This window comes from Typopeltis vanoorti, chromosome 16 (genome assembly GCF_054136105.1).
Source record: "Typopeltis vanoorti isolate ZY-2024b chromosome 16, IOZ_Tvanoo_1.0, whole genome shotgun sequence".
NCBI classification, from domain to species: Eukaryota; Metazoa; Arthropoda; class Arachnida; order Uropygi; family Thelyphonidae; genus Typopeltis; species Typopeltis vanoorti.
Genome location: NC_143564.1, coordinates 102,189,138 through 102,208,026, shown reverse-complemented (window position 1 = coordinate 102,208,026; position 18,889 = coordinate 102,189,138). Strand labels below are relative to the sequence as shown.

General features: G+C 35.4%; 1 protein-coding gene across 1 annotated transcript in view; it reads right to left on the bottom strand.

Annotated features, from left to right (window-relative positions):
* The window catches only part of LOC150098224 (SHC-transforming protein 1-like), a 236,289-nt gene that overhangs the window by 14,968 nt on the left and 202,432 nt on the right, over positions 1 to 18,889 (bottom strand). The window contains exons 10-11 of the mRNA XM_090406245.1: positions 11,324 to 11,416; positions 1,520 to 1,818 (exon numbers count right to left, since the gene is read on the bottom strand). Of these exons, the coding sequence (XP_090262371.1) occupies positions 1,520 to 1,818; positions 11,324 to 11,416 (392 nt within the window). The remainder of the gene's footprint in view (positions 1 to 1,519; positions 1,819 to 11,323; positions 11,417 to 18,889) is intronic.

Below are 18,889 nucleotides of genomic sequence, written 5' to 3'. Positions count from 1 at the left end.
AGTGAAGTCTTAGGAAGGTCTTGTAAAGAGGCAAAACAACTTCCTTATCTTTACAAATCAAGGTTCGTTTCATTTGCTATATGGCCCTGCACTTTAACTTTCTATCTACTAAAATGCCAAGATCCATAGCCTGATCAGTTTCTTCTCAATTTATACCTTTTGAAGGTTAATTCATTTTCAACATCCTCCTCAGTGGGACAAGCCTTCTTATTCTCGACTTCACTGTTGTTCTTAGTGTTATGTTTCTTGTGCATTTTTGGTACTATAATAAAACAGATAAAAATCACTTTTACATGAGCATTAAATTCATGAACTAATCACAATGCAGCCTCGAACCCAATGTGGACTGATAATAATTATAAAGAAAAATGGCAAACAGATAATGAAAATGATAAAGATATAGTAATGGAAGAATTAGAAATTAGTTGAAAAGAAACACAAAATGAAAATTCACCCAGAGAAACCCACTTAAGCTCAGAATTGTATAAATATGCAATAAAGTTTATTCAACAGGAATCCACCAAAAGAATGGAAAAGAACAAATAGTAATTCCTGTTCATAAAAAAAGGTAGCAAAGATTACCTACAAATTACAGAGGTATAAGCATTCTAAATTCCTGTTATAAAATATATAGCAGAATATTAAAGGAAAAAAAAAAGATTCGCAACATTTTGGAAGCACAAAATAGTTTTAGAAAAGGATGTTCTTGTGTATATCCAGCTTTCTTTCTAAGCTTAATAATAGAAAAAAGTATAATCTGGAAATATGCATCACATTTATTGATTTTGAAAAAGCATTTGATAAGATAAAAAGAAACATATTTAACATTCTAAGAGAAGATGAAGATAATTAACTACCATCCTGGAGAGATCTAAATCACAGAGCTAGATAACGATATATGTCCCATATCTGCAACTCTAATATTTATTTAAATTATACAATAATAAAATGGAATAGAAAAATCATCAAGATATTAAGCTATCCTCTAATGCAAATTTAAATTTTTTTCTTTTTCTTTGCTAATGACCAAGTGGTAATTACAAACTGAAAATCTTCAAAAAGCTGTTCTCCATTATAATAATAATAATAATAAAAAAGTAAGCCAAAATAATCTCAACAGAAAAATCAAAAGAAATGGCTTTTAAAGGTTAAGATCCAATTAGAAGTTCCCGTTGCAGCAGATTGTTATTATTCCACTTAATTATTCCACAACCATACTGGATTAACAGTTCCCCTGACAGGATTTCTTTCCTCCTCATCAAAATCACTTGTAGCATATAAAAAATTGTCTATTATGCTCCTTAATATGTTTACAATTAAGTTATAACGTAAGTTTAGGTACTCAACTATTTGCAATTACTTCTTATGCAAGAAATTATACTGATTTTTATACAATCAACTTAAAATGTGTTTTGGGCTTCTTATTCATTTATAAATTGATATATTCATGATATACTTAATAAAAATTTTGGAATATGATTATATGATGCCATGAAAGAATTATTAATGAATCACTTACCACTCCTTCAGGATCAACAAGAAGAAGATGCTTTTTAGAACCACCATGCATTCCTGTCAGTACATACTGTCCTGGAGAACCTTGAGATTCTCGCACAAGAAAGTCTCCATCATTCACCACTAATATTTCACTTTCTTTCCGACTTATTGGCCCATGAAACCAAAGTTCCTTTTCTAAAGCTGTCTTCTGAATATCTGCCTTGCTTTGTGCAGATGAACAATATAAACCTGAATTAAGGCCAAAACTAATGGAACTATGTCCATGTGATATAGACTGTGGAAGCTTTGATTCAAAAAGTTCTGAAATACAGTTAACAACATATGATGCTTAGTCACATTAATCTGATATACCACGAGATTATTTGCTCTTCTGATAAATATCAAAAATTCAATATTTTACACATTATTTTAGTAAAAATAATAATCTACATCACTTAGAGACTCTTAAGGACTACAACTTGCCAAGATTGGCTTTTCATAAGCATAACTTTAGGGAAAGATTATTAGTCTTTTCTTTAATATATATTTGTGTAGTCTACTGTCTGACTGTGAGATCAAAAACTAATTTCCAAGAGGAAATACTTTGCTTCCTCTGTATGAGAACTAACTCTTTGGTAAATTTTGAAACTTTAAGTTTCTTTTTATGTTTGATTATAAAATACAGATGTATCCATAATATTTTCCATTTTAATATATTTTTTTATACCAAATTGAGGCCTTTCAGGCTACTATGACAGTACTACATGAATTACTTTACATTATTATTAATCAACTATCAACAATGTTCCCCTAATTAGTCTGTTACTTCTGAGCACTTCAATATTGTCAGATCTAACATTTCATACTTCTAAGATACTTCTGACTGAATCAATCTACCTAGAACTTGATATTCCTCTGGGTCTCTTTGGACACTTGCACTGGATGTGTGTTTAAGAGTACAACATCACATCTGCATCAAGCAGAGTTAAGTTTGATATATTTGATTTTAATGTCAGATTTAATTCCACTTTCTTTCATAATGCAATCCATATAGATGGTGAATAACAGTGGAGAAAATGTGCATCCTTGTCTTACTCCTGATTTTACATCAAAGCATCTAGCTGTATTTCCTTCAATTCTCACTGCTAACTTACAACTAAAATATTATTATTATTATTCAGGCCTACATGGAGTCAAAAGACTCATCATGGGAGGTCCTTTCTAAGAAACACAAGTCTATCAAGACTTATTGAGGGAGGTCCCTCCTAGGAAACACAAAGTCTATTATACCACTCCTTAAGAGCACTGACTGTTCTAGCTCTTGCCACTCTATCAGGCAAAGCATTCCATGGTTCAACCACCCTCCATGCAAAGAAACCACTCCTCTCTCACAGTTTCCTTTCATAACTTCCAGGAATGGTCCCTTGTCATGACTCCCTCCCACTGTTCAACCAAGCGAAAGAACTCCCCAGTGTCAACCCTATAACCACCTCTCAACAGTTTAAAAGTCTCAATCATATCACCTCTCCTTCTTCTGTCCACCAAACTCTGCAGTCCGCATTCCCTCAGCCGATCCTCATAACTAACATTGTACAGTCCTGACACCATCTTTGTTATCCGCCTTTGTACCCTTTCCACAGTTAATTTATCCCCTTCAAATCCTGGGGACCAGATCTGAGAACAATAGTCTAAGTGTGGTCTGATCAGAGCCTTATACAACAGAATGACAACCCTTTTATCTCTGCAGGTCAGTGTCCTTCTCATTATTGCAGCAATCCTCTGTGTTACCTTCACTACCTTTGCAATATGTCTCCTAAATTTCAGGTTTCTATCAATCATCAACCCCAGATCTCTTGTCTCCCCTACTTCCTCCAGTTTAACTCCTCCCATAGAGTATGCAGCGTCCCATCGATGTGTCCCAAACCTCAAGACCTTACATTTTGCTGCATTAAACTGATTAAACCCATTCATTTGCCCATCTATCTAGCTTATTCAAATCCTCTTGCAGGGCTACCACATTTGCACTATTACTACTAATAACCCTTCCCAGCTTCGCATCATCCGCAAACAACTGAATATCCCCTTGCAATCCACGGACAATGTCATTGATATAAAGGTTAAACAATACAGGTCCCAGCACTGAGCCCTGTGGAACCCCACTTGTAACCTTCTGCCTCTTTGATATTGTTCCACCATACACAATATATACTACGTATTGCTCTGTAAAATGTTTCAGTGTTTTGAAAAGCTTTTCTCTGATCACTTTGTATGCCTTTTCCATATCTACAAAAGATCCTTGTCATACTTCCAAAATTTCTCAACTATTTTTCATAAAGTGAAAATCTGAACCCAGCATGTTCTGCTCTCAGTTTCTCTTCCACAATTTTCCAGAACCTCTTTCCAAGTATGCATACATAAGTCTTACCTCAAATTCTCACATTCAGCTTTATCTCTCCCCCCCCCCCACCACCCACCTTTTTTCCAATCATCTGAAATTCAATTTCTGGACTAAGCCCTTTGAATTATGCAGTGTAGCCACTGAAAAACTTTTAACCTCAATAGTTGAGCATTTCTAGTCTAATATCATCAACTCTAGCTGCCTTTCCACATTTCAAATTTTTGATGGCTTTTTCCACCTCAGGTTTTTGACACGTGCTCCTGCTGCTTGTATTCCTCTTGAAAATTTTCTGCTACTGTTCTGTCATTGGTTGTTTTGTTAGATATCCTTATCTTCAATTTTCCTGTATCTTTAGCTTTGATTTCTTTCACAGTACTCATTCCTCCATTTCTAAGTTTTATCAATAGCCACCAAATCATTTTGCCTCCTTCCTGATATTTATTTTCTGTATTGTTACCAGCCTTCCCATGACTTTTCTTTCTGACACAAAGAAAATGGAAAGTGATCCTTGTCGAAGATCTAAACAGCAGAGTATGAAATGAATCACACCAGACATATAAGAAACATTTGTAATAAAGAGCAAAGCTAATAATAATGTTAAGCACCTGTAGGATTTTTGTTTGGAATATGGAATTATGCTCACAATATTATTAACACCATGTTCCAACATAAAGATGTGTACATGTTCACATGGAAAGAAGGTTTCAAGAAATAAGAAAAGCCTCACTGACTATGTCACTGTTGATAGTGATATTGGGGAAAAGCAATGTTGCACTGTATTACCCAAGTTCAGGAGAGTAAATCGGGTAGGAGTTAGATGGATTAGCTGAATAGGTAAAAAGAAATCTCAAAGTTGTTTTCATTATATGGCAAAGTAAAAGGAAGCATAACTTTAATGAGTGCAGATGGTAGCGAGGTAGACAATTGTTGTGTAATTGAGTGATAATTTTGCTACAATATATCATCCAAGTGAAGATATTGTTATGACAGAGGTCGATGAATTGGGGGTACTTAGGATATTGATGAATCCGAATGCAAATACAGCTATGGGACTGGATGGAATATCAGCTCACATTTTAAGTGAATGTGCAGGAGAACTGACAATGCCTTTGACTAGGCTGTTTAATTTGAACCTGCAGCCTTTTGGCTGGAGATCTAATATGCTAACCACTTGGCCTAAAGTCTGAGCTCTGGCAAAGTCCCAATAGAGTGGAAGGAGGGCAAATTAATTACTTTGCATAAAGGAAGATCTAAGTCTGTGGTAGCAAATTATAGACCAATCAATAACTCTGAAGTGGTGGTCAAAGTACTACTGGAAAAGTTGGTCAAAAAATTCAGGAATGGATGGATAAGAATATGCTACTCTATGAAGACAGCATGACTTACTGAAGGATAGGTCATGCCTTAGTAATCAACTTTTTATAATACAGTGACAGCTGAGTTGGATAAAAGGATTGGCTACATGATGTTACTGCATGATTTTGCAAAGGCATTTGACAGGATACCACATGGAACTCTATTATGCAAAATTCAACAAATTGGGATGAATATGAAACTGTTGATGTGAATAAAAGGGTGACTGATAGCTAGACAAAGTATTTCCTCTTGGAAATTAGATTTTGATCTCACAACCAAAAGTGGTTTATGGAAGAGCAGAATCTAGGAAAAAGCAGGTGACTAGCGTGCTGCAGTGCTCTGTGCTTGCATCACTGCCATTTAAATTGTACATAAATGCTATAGAAAATAATTTGAAGGGAAATATTCAGCTGTTTGCTGATGATGCAATATTGGGTAGAATAATGGTTGACCGTGTGGTCAAAACATAATAGATGTCAATTTAATGTGGAAAAGTGTAAAGTTATGCATTTTAGGATACAAAGACTATAAGCTATGTACCACATTGAGGGAACTGTACTCCAGGAAATTGATAAAGCCAGGGATATGGGGATAGTAATAGTAGTAGACAGAGAGCTGAAGTTTAGAGAGCATATTGCCAATGTAGTCAGGGTAGTTCACAAGATTACATGGTCAATGACGAACACACTAACAAGCAGAGATAAAGTTATCATTCCTCTTTATAAAGCCTTGATATGACCACATCTGGATTATTGTGGATGAGGAAGTGGTGGAGAGGATCCAGAGATGAGTGACCAAGATAGTGATTGGTCTGTGGAATGTTACCTATGAGGACAGATTGAAAATTTGTGGGTTACAAAAGTTGGTTAAAAAAAGGGGGGTGGGAGTGTGTGTGTGTGGTTTAAATTAAATAAGGAATTTTCTATGAATGATCCAAGGGAAATGTTTCAGCATTTGGCTAGAGGGGGGGGAGGTCAGAACAAGAGGAAGTTGGGTTAAAGTGTGGTTAGCAAGGGTGTGAGGATAAGATTTTTCACTTGGAGAGTGGCGAATGAATGGAATGGGTTGCCTGAGTCAGTTCTTGGGGCTTTATCAATTATTGGTTTCAATGAAACCATTAACTGATAAGCCAGCCTGGTTGGCTGAGTGGTTAGCATATCCGCTCTCCAGCCAAAAGGCTGTAGGTTCAAATCCTGCCGTAGGCATGGATGTTTATGATTGTCTGTGAAAATACTAGTGGTGGCAGTGAGCAGTAGATGATGCAGTTTGGTGGATTGAGTAGTAGAGACAGAGTTGTAGGGTAGGTGCCCTCCTTCAATGAGTCTTTGAACTCCTTGGAGGTGTCATGTAATAATAATAATAATAATATACAACCCCTGGCAAAAAGTAGCAGATCAATGTTGTTGTTATTGCTATGATGACTGCAATATACACTGTATATTTCTTGGAAAGTTTAAAATATGAATGTTTAGAATGCAAGAAATAAAACAGCTCACTTTAAAGTATTAAAAAATAAAGAAACTTATGTATGATTCAAAGATTAATTTAAAGAAAATATTTCTATTAGAAAAAAGTATCCGATCAAACTGACAGTTGGGAAAAAGTAAGTGATCGCTGAAGAAACAAATTAAAGGATGGCTCCTGTGAAAGAACTTTTGAGTGATTTAAAAAAACTGAATGACTGAATATCTGAAAAACAGTTACACTATTTCAACGTAACAGTGTAAAACATGCCTCAAAGTGGACATCCATGAACCACCTCACTTAGACAAGACAGAAAACTGGCTGAACTTGTGAAAACCATGCAGCATTCAGCAATCAAACAACTTAATTCTGTCTGGTCGAATTACAGAGTGAAGGCAAGTGACCACACATACAAAATCAGCTGAATGGTCAAGGATTTCACCTTTGCAAAGCTAAAACATAACCTTCTTTGACAAATCAACACAAAAAAAGTGCATTTCCAATGGTGTAAAAATCATGTCAACTGGGAATTTGATGACTGGAAAAAAATAATTTTTAGTGATGAATCTCGAATTTGCCTTGGAACTCGTGATGAATGGTAACTTTGTATGAAACGATACCTTTGGTGAAAAGTTTTTTGAGTGCATTAATACCAAGGCTAAATTGTCACCCTCATTTACCTTTTGGGTTTGCATGACTTCACAAGGTGTCGGAAAACTATGTATCGTGTCAGGTACAGTCAACTCCGAAGTATATGAAGAAATTTTAGAACATTTTTTGGTTTCTAGTATCGAAGAATGGTTCCAGAATTCCAATGACTTCATTTTTCAAGATGAAATGTATCTTGTCACCACAGCAGATGAATCAAGAACTATCTGTAAAACAATAGAAACACTCCAATTAAAACTATGACTTGGCAATTGAATAGCCTGGATCTTAATCCAATCGAAAATGTTTAGAATATTTTAAAGTGAAAAAACCGACATCAAAAGGCCCACAAATGTCATTAAATTACATGAGGCAATCAGCGAAAGCTGAAGTGAAATTTTGCCAACCTACTGACAAAAGCTTATTGAGTCCATGCCATGAAGGAAAGAAACCCATCATTCAGGCTAAAGGAGGAATAACAAAATAGTTCAGTGATCAGATATATATTTCTTGATCAAATTATGATCTCATTATTTCGATTTCTATTTACCTAATTTCTGGTTAAAAGTAACTATAAAATATTTTTTTGTAATAAGTTTTATTTCTTTGTTAATCATATTTATATTCATAACTATTCAAATTAAGGAAAAATAAATCCTAATATACACACACACACACGTTAGTGTTACAGTCGTCGATCGGATACTTTTTGCCAGGGGTTGTATATTGTATTGATAGTTTGGATCTCCCACGATGAGTATTAGAATTCCATGGAGGTGCCTGTGCAATAATAATAATAAATAATATCTTCAATCTAGTCCAGGAAACAAGAGTGTACAGAGGATTTGAAATTGGAAGTAACACTACTTAGTACTAAGTAGCATAAAAATGGATATCACATTGAAAAAAGCAGTATGTAATAAAGCTTTAAAAAGAATTGAAGTTCATCAGCTTTTACAAGTAAACTATAGACTCAAATATATAAACATTATTCAAGAAAAAATGAAACAGTTGGAAATTAAGAACCCAACTTGGGTCTCAGTGGTAAACACTGAAGAAAACATTGATTGATTCAACTTGAGAGGTATGTGGTGAAGTTGTCTGCAAGGATAGAAAAATAGGAACATCATGGTGGATACAGGATGTTAAAGAAGCAGTGTTGGACAAACAGAAAGCAAATCTAAAGACCTAGCAAATAAGTCAGCAGATTCTATATTCTTACTAAAGTCATGGAATGACATAAGAATAGAGAAGACAATTATCGGGAAGAGAACAAAATGTTCTGGAGGCTAGTGAAAAAGCTTAAAAATGGAGGAAAGAGTACTCTAAAAGGAATCAAAGATGATAAAGGTAACATGTAAGCTGAAGATAAGGATATTCTATATGTCTGGAGTAATCACTTTGAAAGACTATTAAATAAAAGGAGCAGTGACAGAATATCACTATATAACAATTTTCTACCACAAGTATTGAGGTAGAAAAATCTATCAGAATCCTGAAATGCAGAAAGGTAGTTGGAGTAGATGATACTCAATCGTCTACTCCAGCAGAGAAATTCTCGAATATGTAGATATAAGTTTTGCAGCGGTTATGCTGCATGATTCAGAGAGTCTGGTCAGAGAAAATTGTTGATAGGAGAATAATAATCATGTAAACTTAATCATGTAGTGCTGTCATAATTGCCTGAATGCCCCTTTGAGAATACATATCAGAAAACTGATGATGATGCTGATAATGATCAATTGATTAAAAATGACAAGTCTGGTTTTGTTGGAACATGAGATTATCATTAGTCATAGGATTCTTTGGAATGATGCAAATTTGCTTCAAAAAATTACAGATTTGACTTCAAAATCCAATGCACCTTGAAAGAGTGCTGAAGTTCTACAACATCCTAACATAAATCTAAAAGACAGATTATCCATGTCCAACATCTTGGAAAACCTCATTAGCAGTGTACAATATAATTTTTTTAAGGATCCTAATAGTTTATAATCTGGCACCTGTGAGATTACACATGAGAACTTTTTTTTTTTTTTTTATGTAGAGAGAGCTACAGGAAATCCATTGAAATAAAAGAAAATTGCAATTAAGATATTTCACTAATATTGTACTGTCAAATTACAAGATACACAAATCATAATTTATGTATCTGTAAACCATAATTTGTAATATACAAATTATAGTTAGTGTATACAATCTGTCTTATAGAAGAATAAATAATGGAAAATTCCCAAACAACAAAGTAATATTACTTTGCACTAAATATTATCCTATTCGTCTAAAACAGGTTAAGCTGCAGGTGCACAGAATTTGATAGATGCTGACTAGAAAAAAATGGAGAAATTTTGCATTTAAGTACAGATTTGATTGATTGGTTTGTACATGGCTGAAAGTTGAAATTGACATGAGATACACTCAGAACCCTCTCAAAGGATAGGAATCATTTGGGATTGTCTCTTCTCATAGAATCTGGAGAGAAATTATTAATAATTTAATTGATTTTTGGATTGTAGCCATTGGGAATACAGGTTTGCTTGATAGTAGAAATTCCTTGCTGAAGAGACATTTGTGAAAAACAGATTATGTGGATTCTTGACAACAGCGAGTTCATTATACAGTATTTTTGTGAACGATAACGTGCAAATGTTTGAATGTAAGGATGATAAAAAGCAGTTTTATGGTACACAGATATGGTGGGATCTTCTTGCTAAATAAACATCTAGAAAGGTTCCAAATGTCTCTGCTATTTGCGATTCTAAATATATAAATAACCTTATAACATTATCCATGTAACAGATCTAAAGCAAAATTTGCTAAAGTCAAAAACAGCAATGTGCCCATGGCAGTTCCTTCAGTTTGCCTTTATATAAATCAAATATCCTGAATTCATAACACATTTAAAAGATTGAACAAAGTCACGCTGGAAATTCAGAGGTCATTCAACGGGACATTGGTGATGTGTGGGTTGATGTCAAAACTGATCTTCACATCAGAAGAATCAAGTTTTAAGTCTATACTTCACAAGATAAATTTGCAGCAATTTTGAAAAAAAAAAAATATTCTCTGCCAAGATCATAACACCTGAGCCATCATCAGCAAGGCACCCACCAATAATCAGCTCAATACTTAGAATGATAATATCTCCTTGGACTAAATAATTGTTCCAAAACTCAGAACTCATCATGCCAGACCTCCTAGGATATATGGACTGCCTAACTAGATAAATTGGTATGCTCCTTAGCAAGCTGCTGACTCCATAGGAAGTTCTACATACAATATGTCAGAGTTCCTTTTCAACCTCCCCATTCCTATTATAGACCATCCTTATTCTTTTTGGAAATTCTGCTGAATTCATCCTAAAAATATGACTTAAATCTCAGTTTTATATTTTTATATTCTCATATCATAATTTTAGGATGAATTTTTACCGGATGTGATGATCAGTTCTGACATCAACTCACTTTCACCAATGTTCCTTTGAATATCTACTTCTGAATTTTTAGCCGACATCATCAACATTTTTAAGTCTGTTATGGATTCAGGATATTCACTCGGCATAGCAAACTGAAGGAACTGCCAGACTCACTGATGTCTCCGACACTAGACAACATTTATCTAGAATATTTAGAAGAAAAATAAGAAAATTTAAAAGAAAACAAAATAGTAGTCTCATAATGGGTGATAAAAATCTTGTAACATCAATTTAACATAGAATTAGTCCATTTTCTAATATTATCTATCAGATGATTCTATGTTGCCTCTTGTGACATCAATTTGGCACATAGTTCACTATTTTCTGACGAACTGCAGAACAAAAATATTCATATGTTCTTTTGTACCTATATAATTTCATTTTAATTTAATGTATTCATAAATAAATATTGCAGAAAGAAACAAACTGAAAACTACCAATAAATGTCTTGTAATTCTAACCTGTGTAGTCATTTAAATACTTACGCATATTGAAGGGATCATTTCCAGTGCAGGATCTTTCAGAATTATTTTCATTTCTATTGTGTCTGAACGTGTATACCATGCTATTAACGTAATCTTTGAAAAAATAAAAATAAAAACAAAATCATGAACAGGAATCTCTACAGGTTCAGAATAAAAAAAATTAACATTTTCTATAATTGTTAACAAACTTACCAAAAACATTCATCCTATATGATAATGGATTACATGTTACCAAACAGAAATATATAACAATACAATTTGATTGTGTTAACAGTACCTGATAACACAATCAAATTTGTTAATCTTCTTCTTTGCCTATAGTCTATATAGACTGTTGGGGCAATATAAAGGTGACAGTCTTGACATGGTGTCTCTAGTTGTTTCTGTCCTGGGATCTCCTTAACAAAGAATTAGTCCATTTTCTAATATTATCTATCAGATGATTCTACGTTGCCCCTGGGTGTGTTTTTACCAGATGTCAAACCTTCTAGTGCTATTTTAGATAAATTATCAGATCTAGCCCATCATCAAGCCACAGAAGATGTTTTCAAGATATTTCAGTGATATTTTCTTGTGTTCTGGTGATGGAGCAAATTTACCCCGTAACCTTGCCATTTGTCGTGTGCAGTGTATGGTATCTTCAAAAGTTTTTCTGTGGTACTTCATCTTGAAGGCCAGTGGCCTTTTCTTATTTTCCTTTAGTAATGTTCAGCTCTCACATCATCTGCATAATAAGAAGAGTCAGCAAGATGTACTGATGAGGTAATTTTGCAGTTCGTTCTATATTATTGTTCCTTCCAAAGAGGCTGTAAGCCCTGAAGGGCAACAGCTGCTTTAGTAATGCACACTTTAACATCATGTTTAGACCAGCCATCACGTCCCAAGTAAGTGAATCTTTCTACTTTTTCCAATTTTTCATTATTCACTAAAATTTTCAGTTTCTTTGCCCAAAGGACATTGTTTTTAATTTGTGAATACTGATCTTTAATTCATAATCACTGAAATTCTTAGAAACTGTCTGTTAATTCTTCTAAATGATGTTCATTCTCTGCTACTAGGTCAATGTCATCAGCAAATTTAACATTACTGGTGTTTTTTTGCCACTAACTGTAATTCCAATACCACTATTTTCCAATGCTAGATTTATTATATATTCCAAATATAGGTTAAAAAGCATCTGCAAAATTATGCAACTTTGTCACACCTATTATCATTTTGAAAGAGTTTTTACAGTTATCATTGGTTTCTATTAACATTTCTGAGGAATGGTAAAGAGTTTTCATTAGATGAATTATTTTATTATCTATTCCATATTGGATCAGTATTTTCCACAATATCTCATACTACACTGAATTGAAGGTCTTCAGTATATTTATAAAATTATGACATAGTATTTTATTATGTTCATTTTTTTCAATAAGATGTATTGTAAATGAATGATCTATTATATTCTTTGATGGAATCATGCTTAGTGCTCAGAAAAGTATACTTTCTATTTTCCTCTCCATCCTCCTAGAGAGTAAGATTTTTAGAAAAATTTTGCTTGGTTGACTGATAGTGTTATAATTGCTACATTTTGCACTGTTTCTGTTTTTAGGAACAGGAATCAGAACAGGTGTATCAATCATTATGCTATGATGTATTGTTCCATACATCTTGGCAAATTTTAAACAGAACATGTATTATTATTATTATTATTAATATACAGGCACTTCCATGGAGTCCAAAGACTCCTGTGATGAGTCTGAGTCCAAAGATTGGGTCTCCTGTGATGGAGTCCAAAGACTCATCACAGGAGACCCAATCTATTCACACATACCTCTCCTTGAATCCATTAACAGACAAAGCACTTACAACTGACTCTGGTAACCCATTCCACTCATTCACAACTCTCCAAGCAAAAAATTTAGTCCTCGTACCCCTACTAACCACAGCTTTATTCAACTTCCAGGGATGACCCCTTGTTCTGGTCACTCTAGCCAAGTACTGAAACATTTCCCCTGCATCTATCCTATAAAATCCTTTAAGCAACATGTTGGAGGCTTAATGGATTGTATACAGCACTTAGAAAGGATTAAAACAGAATTTAATACTTCCCATATTTCGTCTCAGTCACTGAGACATCTTCAGGGATAGTCTCTCTTTAAAGAGAGACTATTCTTAGAATCAGCAGCAGCTCTCAGGAATCAACCAAATCTTAATAAATATGGTTGCATTAAACTTCCTAAGATTTGGGAAACGATTATCACCAGAGGTCCCACTTTACATTCCAGGCCATCTACAACTGCCCTTAGAGGGCGCTCCACCTAGATAGGACTTTAGTGTTACCCACGTGGTTGGGCTTAGTATTGTGTGTTATTTGTATATATGTTACATTAGTTTTTTTGTAATCCCTGAAGATGTCCCAGTGGCGGAGACGAAATATAGGAAGTACTAAATTCTGTTTTAATCCTTTCTGAGTGCTGTATACAATCCATTAAGCCTCCAACATGATGTCCTCACAGCACTTAAGCCTCTACACACAGATCCTTTAAGCAACTTAAGTGTTTCTCTATCATATCCCTTCTTTTTCTCCTATCAACCAACTTCTGCAATCCACACACCTTCAATTTATCCTTATAGGGACCATTCCACAGGCCACTCACCTCTGAATCCTCTCCGCCACTTACTCATCCCAAAGAAATCCAGTGGATCAGACTTGAGCACAGTAGTCCAGATGTAGGCTTATCAAGGTCTTATAAAGAGGAATAACAACTTCCTTATTTCTACTTGTTAATGTGCTCTTCAACAATAGCCAAATAATCTTAGGTGCAACCTTAGCAATATGCCCTCTAAACTTTAACTCTGTCTACTACCACCCCTAAATCTCTAGCTTCATCTATTTCCTGGAGTACAGTGCCATCAATGTGATACACAGCTTGTAATCTATTTATCCCAAAATGCATAACTTTAATTGGAAAAAGTTAAAGGGTGTCAGTTTAATTTCTTGATATTACACTGACACCCATTAACATCCATAATTTCATAATTTTGCCCATACTGACAGCTTATTTAAATCGTCCTGCAAGCTCTCCATATCACCTTGATTAACTTACTGTACCTAATTTCACATCATCAGCAAACAACTGAATATTTTCTTTCAGGTTATTTCCTATATCATTTATGTAGAAATTAACCAGCAATGGTCCCAGCACTGAACCTTGCATCACACCACTAGTCACCTGTTTTTGCCTCAATTACCACTTTTATATGTCAAGTAGCCACCCTCCCTCATATACTTAACCATATGAAAGGTTCTCTCCCTCCACTTTCAGTAGTTCTAAAGTTATTTCATCTATACCTGGTGATTTTCCACCATCAAAGAATTAACTGCTGTTCTACTTCATCTCTTAATAGGGAAGTATCATTCATACAGTGGCATTTGTATTATGTCTAAAAGTTTTTGATTGCTTATTTTGATTATCTGTTAATCAGTGTATGTAAAAACCATGGTAAAAATACATTATATGCCTGTATATCAATCGTTATACAAATGATTATAAACAAATAACATATTTGTATCATTTTGCCACTATAAATGGTCCAATTTGAAACAAATGTTTGGTGTTCAAGAACTCTACTAATGTTAACAGAGTTCTCAAACACCAAATTTCATTAAATTCTAGCCAGAAAGAAACACACTTATTATTATAATTTTAAATCTTTTTTTTTTTGTTTGACAGATTCTGATACAAATGACTCAGCAACTTTTTAGTAAAGAGCCCATATACCAAACTTCAATAAAATCTGTTAGGTCAGAGAGAGAGAGTTATATTTATAATGACATGGATAGAGCAGTCCAAAATGCATTTACATTTTACAAAATGTACCTAACAAAGATACAATGCAGTGTATAATGTCCAGAAACCACTACTGCATCTTTATATTCTGATATTTAAATTATTTCCACAATTTATACATCTAAACAAGAAGTGTGAGTTGCAGTTCACACTTCTGGTAACAATCATCACTGCTATCTTTAAGCATATTTTAAGTTTGCTAAGTTTAGTACAGTAGGTGGGCTAAAGGCTGGATAATCTCTTTGATTGGAGAAACATCAGTGAGTGGTACAGCTGAGAAATGAAAGAAGGGGGAAAATATGAAGAATGAAAGAACAAACGAGAAAGAATAGGGATAGTTTTGTATGGGGATTCCATGATGAGAGGAATGCTTTGAGGAAAGCATGGCAAGACAGTGTTTCCCATAGGTCAAGATTAAAGATGCTAGCAATGCTGTAAGGATGCAAGAGGGAAAGTGAAAGAGATGATTATTTTAGCAGGTACAAATCATCTGGCAGATGACAAATGTGGAATGTAAAAAAAAATACGCAAGAGCTGAAGGTACAAGCGAATAATGAGAGCAAAGATTGTAAGACTGCCGTCACAGTATGATAGAGGCAAGATGAGATTGGCCTATGATTGCAAACAAGTCCTGCAGACTAAGCAGGTGGAATGGTGTAGGGTGTTAGGTGTCTTGAGAAAGTATTGTTTAGTGAGAGATTGGAAGTGTAGAGTCAGGGGAAACTAGAGTATTTGGGGAAAAAGCAGGTGAGTGTGCATCCTGTGAGTTGGACAGTGATAATGTGATGCTGAATGCAGCTTTCCTATAACATTTGGCCAAAAGTGATAAGCATCAGTGAGACTTGGTTGATGGGGATGATATTGGGATATAATGCAAGTGGTATAGTATTTTCAGAGGACAGAGGGAACAGAATAAAGACCAACAAGATGAAGTATAGTTAGCTGCTGCTATGAAGCCAGGGAACAAGGGAGAATGTATTGGCAAATTAGCACAAGAAGCTCATAATTACTGAACAAGTAATTAAATTATATATTTAATTTAATCCTTTATCCAAGTGTAAGTAAACAAAGTTTGCACCTGAAGTATCTTCAGGACTGGGGCAACTCATGGTAAAAAGATGGACAAACTTCACATCACTTGCCTTAGTCTCCCATAATGCCAAGCACATCTCCTTGTGGACATGTATAATGTTATGCATTATGGGAAGGATCACTACCCAGATTGGTTTCGACCTTTATTGAAGTCTCTTCAGTGGGAGCCAGACCCAGAGGTGATACCAAGGTTGAAGCAATGCAGAAGTCATATTTACCTATACAAGTTGCCAAAAGGTGTCACACCTTATTAATAAATTACTCTGGATTAGAGAATGATATTGGAAGTTTTTTTTCTCTCACTTGGTTAGACTATAATTGATATTTTTAGTTTAATCCTTTATCAAGTATAAGCAAACAAAGTTTGTGCTTGAAGTATCTTCAGGACTGAGGCAACTGGGAAATGAGAAGAATGTGAGAGAGCACTGGAACCAGGGATAGAGAGATGTCAGGAAGGCAGGTAAGTAGGGGAACACAGAGATAAAGTGAGAGATGCATTGAGCAATCAAGGAACAGGGTGGTAAGAGGTGTAATGTATGGGGACTCAATGATCCATGGTGTGCAAGATAGGATGCGTGAGGAGTGTTTGCCTGGAGGAATGATAGAAAGTGTGGCTATGGCAATTAAGAGGGATGAAAGAGTGGATGAGATGATTGTGATGGTAGGAACAAATGACTTGAGAGGTAATGTAAATTGGGCAGCGATAGATATGAGAGTCTTGCTTGCGATTGTATGAAAGAAGATGCAGAGAGGAAAGATAGTGTGTGTGTGTTGCCTAGGTATGGTTGTGATGAGCTGAACAAAAGAGCAGAAATATTGAATAACATAATAACTAGAATGTGTCAGAAGAGAGGATTGGAATATGTGGATGCTTGGAGTGTGTTTGAGGACAGAAAGGAATTGTATGCGAGAGACCGCTTGCATTTGAATGAGGAAGGACCTAGGCATCTGGAGAAATTGCTGTTCTGAATGAGTCGGTGTGTCAATGCAGGGAAACTAGAATGCCTAGGGTGGATTGTAGCAGGGGTGGCCTCTTGTGGGAATGGGTACTTGGGTGAAGGGGGACGACATGAGGTAATGCTGAGCCCAGTGGAGTCTAGAGGGGATAATGTTGGATATAAAAACAGTGGCATTTTTATGCTTTACACTAATGCCAAGAATATCCAGAATAAAGGAGAAAAATTGGTGGCGGTGATAGCATCAGCCTGACCAAAGATTATTGGAATCACAGAGACATGGTTGACAGAAGAGGATATAATAACAGGAATTGAAGTAGCAGGGTACAGCATTTTTCTGCAGGATAGGAAGGGAAAGCATGATGGTGGAGTACTGCTTATGATACTGTTTTTGAAAGCATATGGTGTGAGGTAGAGGTGGGCAAGACAGGATATTTAGTGGGGTGTTGCTACAAACCAAGGAGCACAGAGGGTGAGGACCAAGAGATGTTTAGACAGTTCAGCTTGGCAAGTGCAAGAAGAACGATTGTTATGGTAGATTTTAACTACAGCAGTATAAATTGCAGAGAGAAAGATGCATGTAGAAATAAGGGAATGGAATTTCTAGAATTCTTGAGGGACAAATGTCTTAGGCAACATGTAATAGAGGGAACAAGAGGTTCAAGAGTTTTGGATTTGGTCATAGCATTAGAAGAGCTGATAATAACTGAGATGACATCTCTCCCACCAGTTGGAGAGAATGACCATGTGGTTTTGACTTGGAAGATGAATAGACATGCAAGAGTATCAAAGAGACGGGAACGCATGTGGAATTATAAGGCAGGTGATTAGAATAGTCTTAGACATCAACTTGGGGAAGTTTCATGGAGGGAGGAATTGAAAGGCCGGGATATCATTAGTACTTGGGAAATTGTGAAGGAATATTTGTTAGCAGCAATAGTAAACTGTATTCCACAAGTGAAGAAGAAGAGGACACAATTTGGATTAAAGTGGATGCCAAACAATATTAAACAGGAACTGCATGTGAAAAAGAGGCTATGGAAGAGATATAAGGACACAGGTGAAGAGCAGATGCATGAAGAATATAAGACACAGGCCAGGAGAGTGACTAGTATGGTAAGGAAGGCGAAACTGGAATATGAGAAGAGATTAGCCCTAAGATCCAAAGAAAATCCTAGGGAAATTTTTAGCTATGTAGCTATTAGGAAGAGAAATGATTGTGGAAGACATTGTGGGATAAAAATGAGAATAGAGTGACTGATCCAGAGGACATAGTGGAATTGTTCAATGAACACTTTATTGGAGTATTTCATCCTGGAGGAGTAAATTTTAATACTAGAGGGATAGGGCAGGTTCAAGGTTTAGAGGTGCAGGAGGGGAGTGTACATAGACCAAATACTGACTACTCTGGATGTCAGTAAAGCTGTGGAACTGGATGATATTTCATCAAGAGTTTTGAGAGAATGTGCTAAAGAAATGACAGCTCCTTTGACCTGGCTTTTCAATGAAAATCTGGCTACAGGAAAGGTGCCCAGGGAATGGAAGGAAGGTAAGATAGTGCCATTGCATAAGGGTGGTAGCAGACTTGAAGTGTCTAATTATAGGCCAGTTTGTGTGTCATCAGTAGTTGTTAAGATCTTGGAGAAATTAGTGAGGGACCGTATACAGCATTGGGCAGA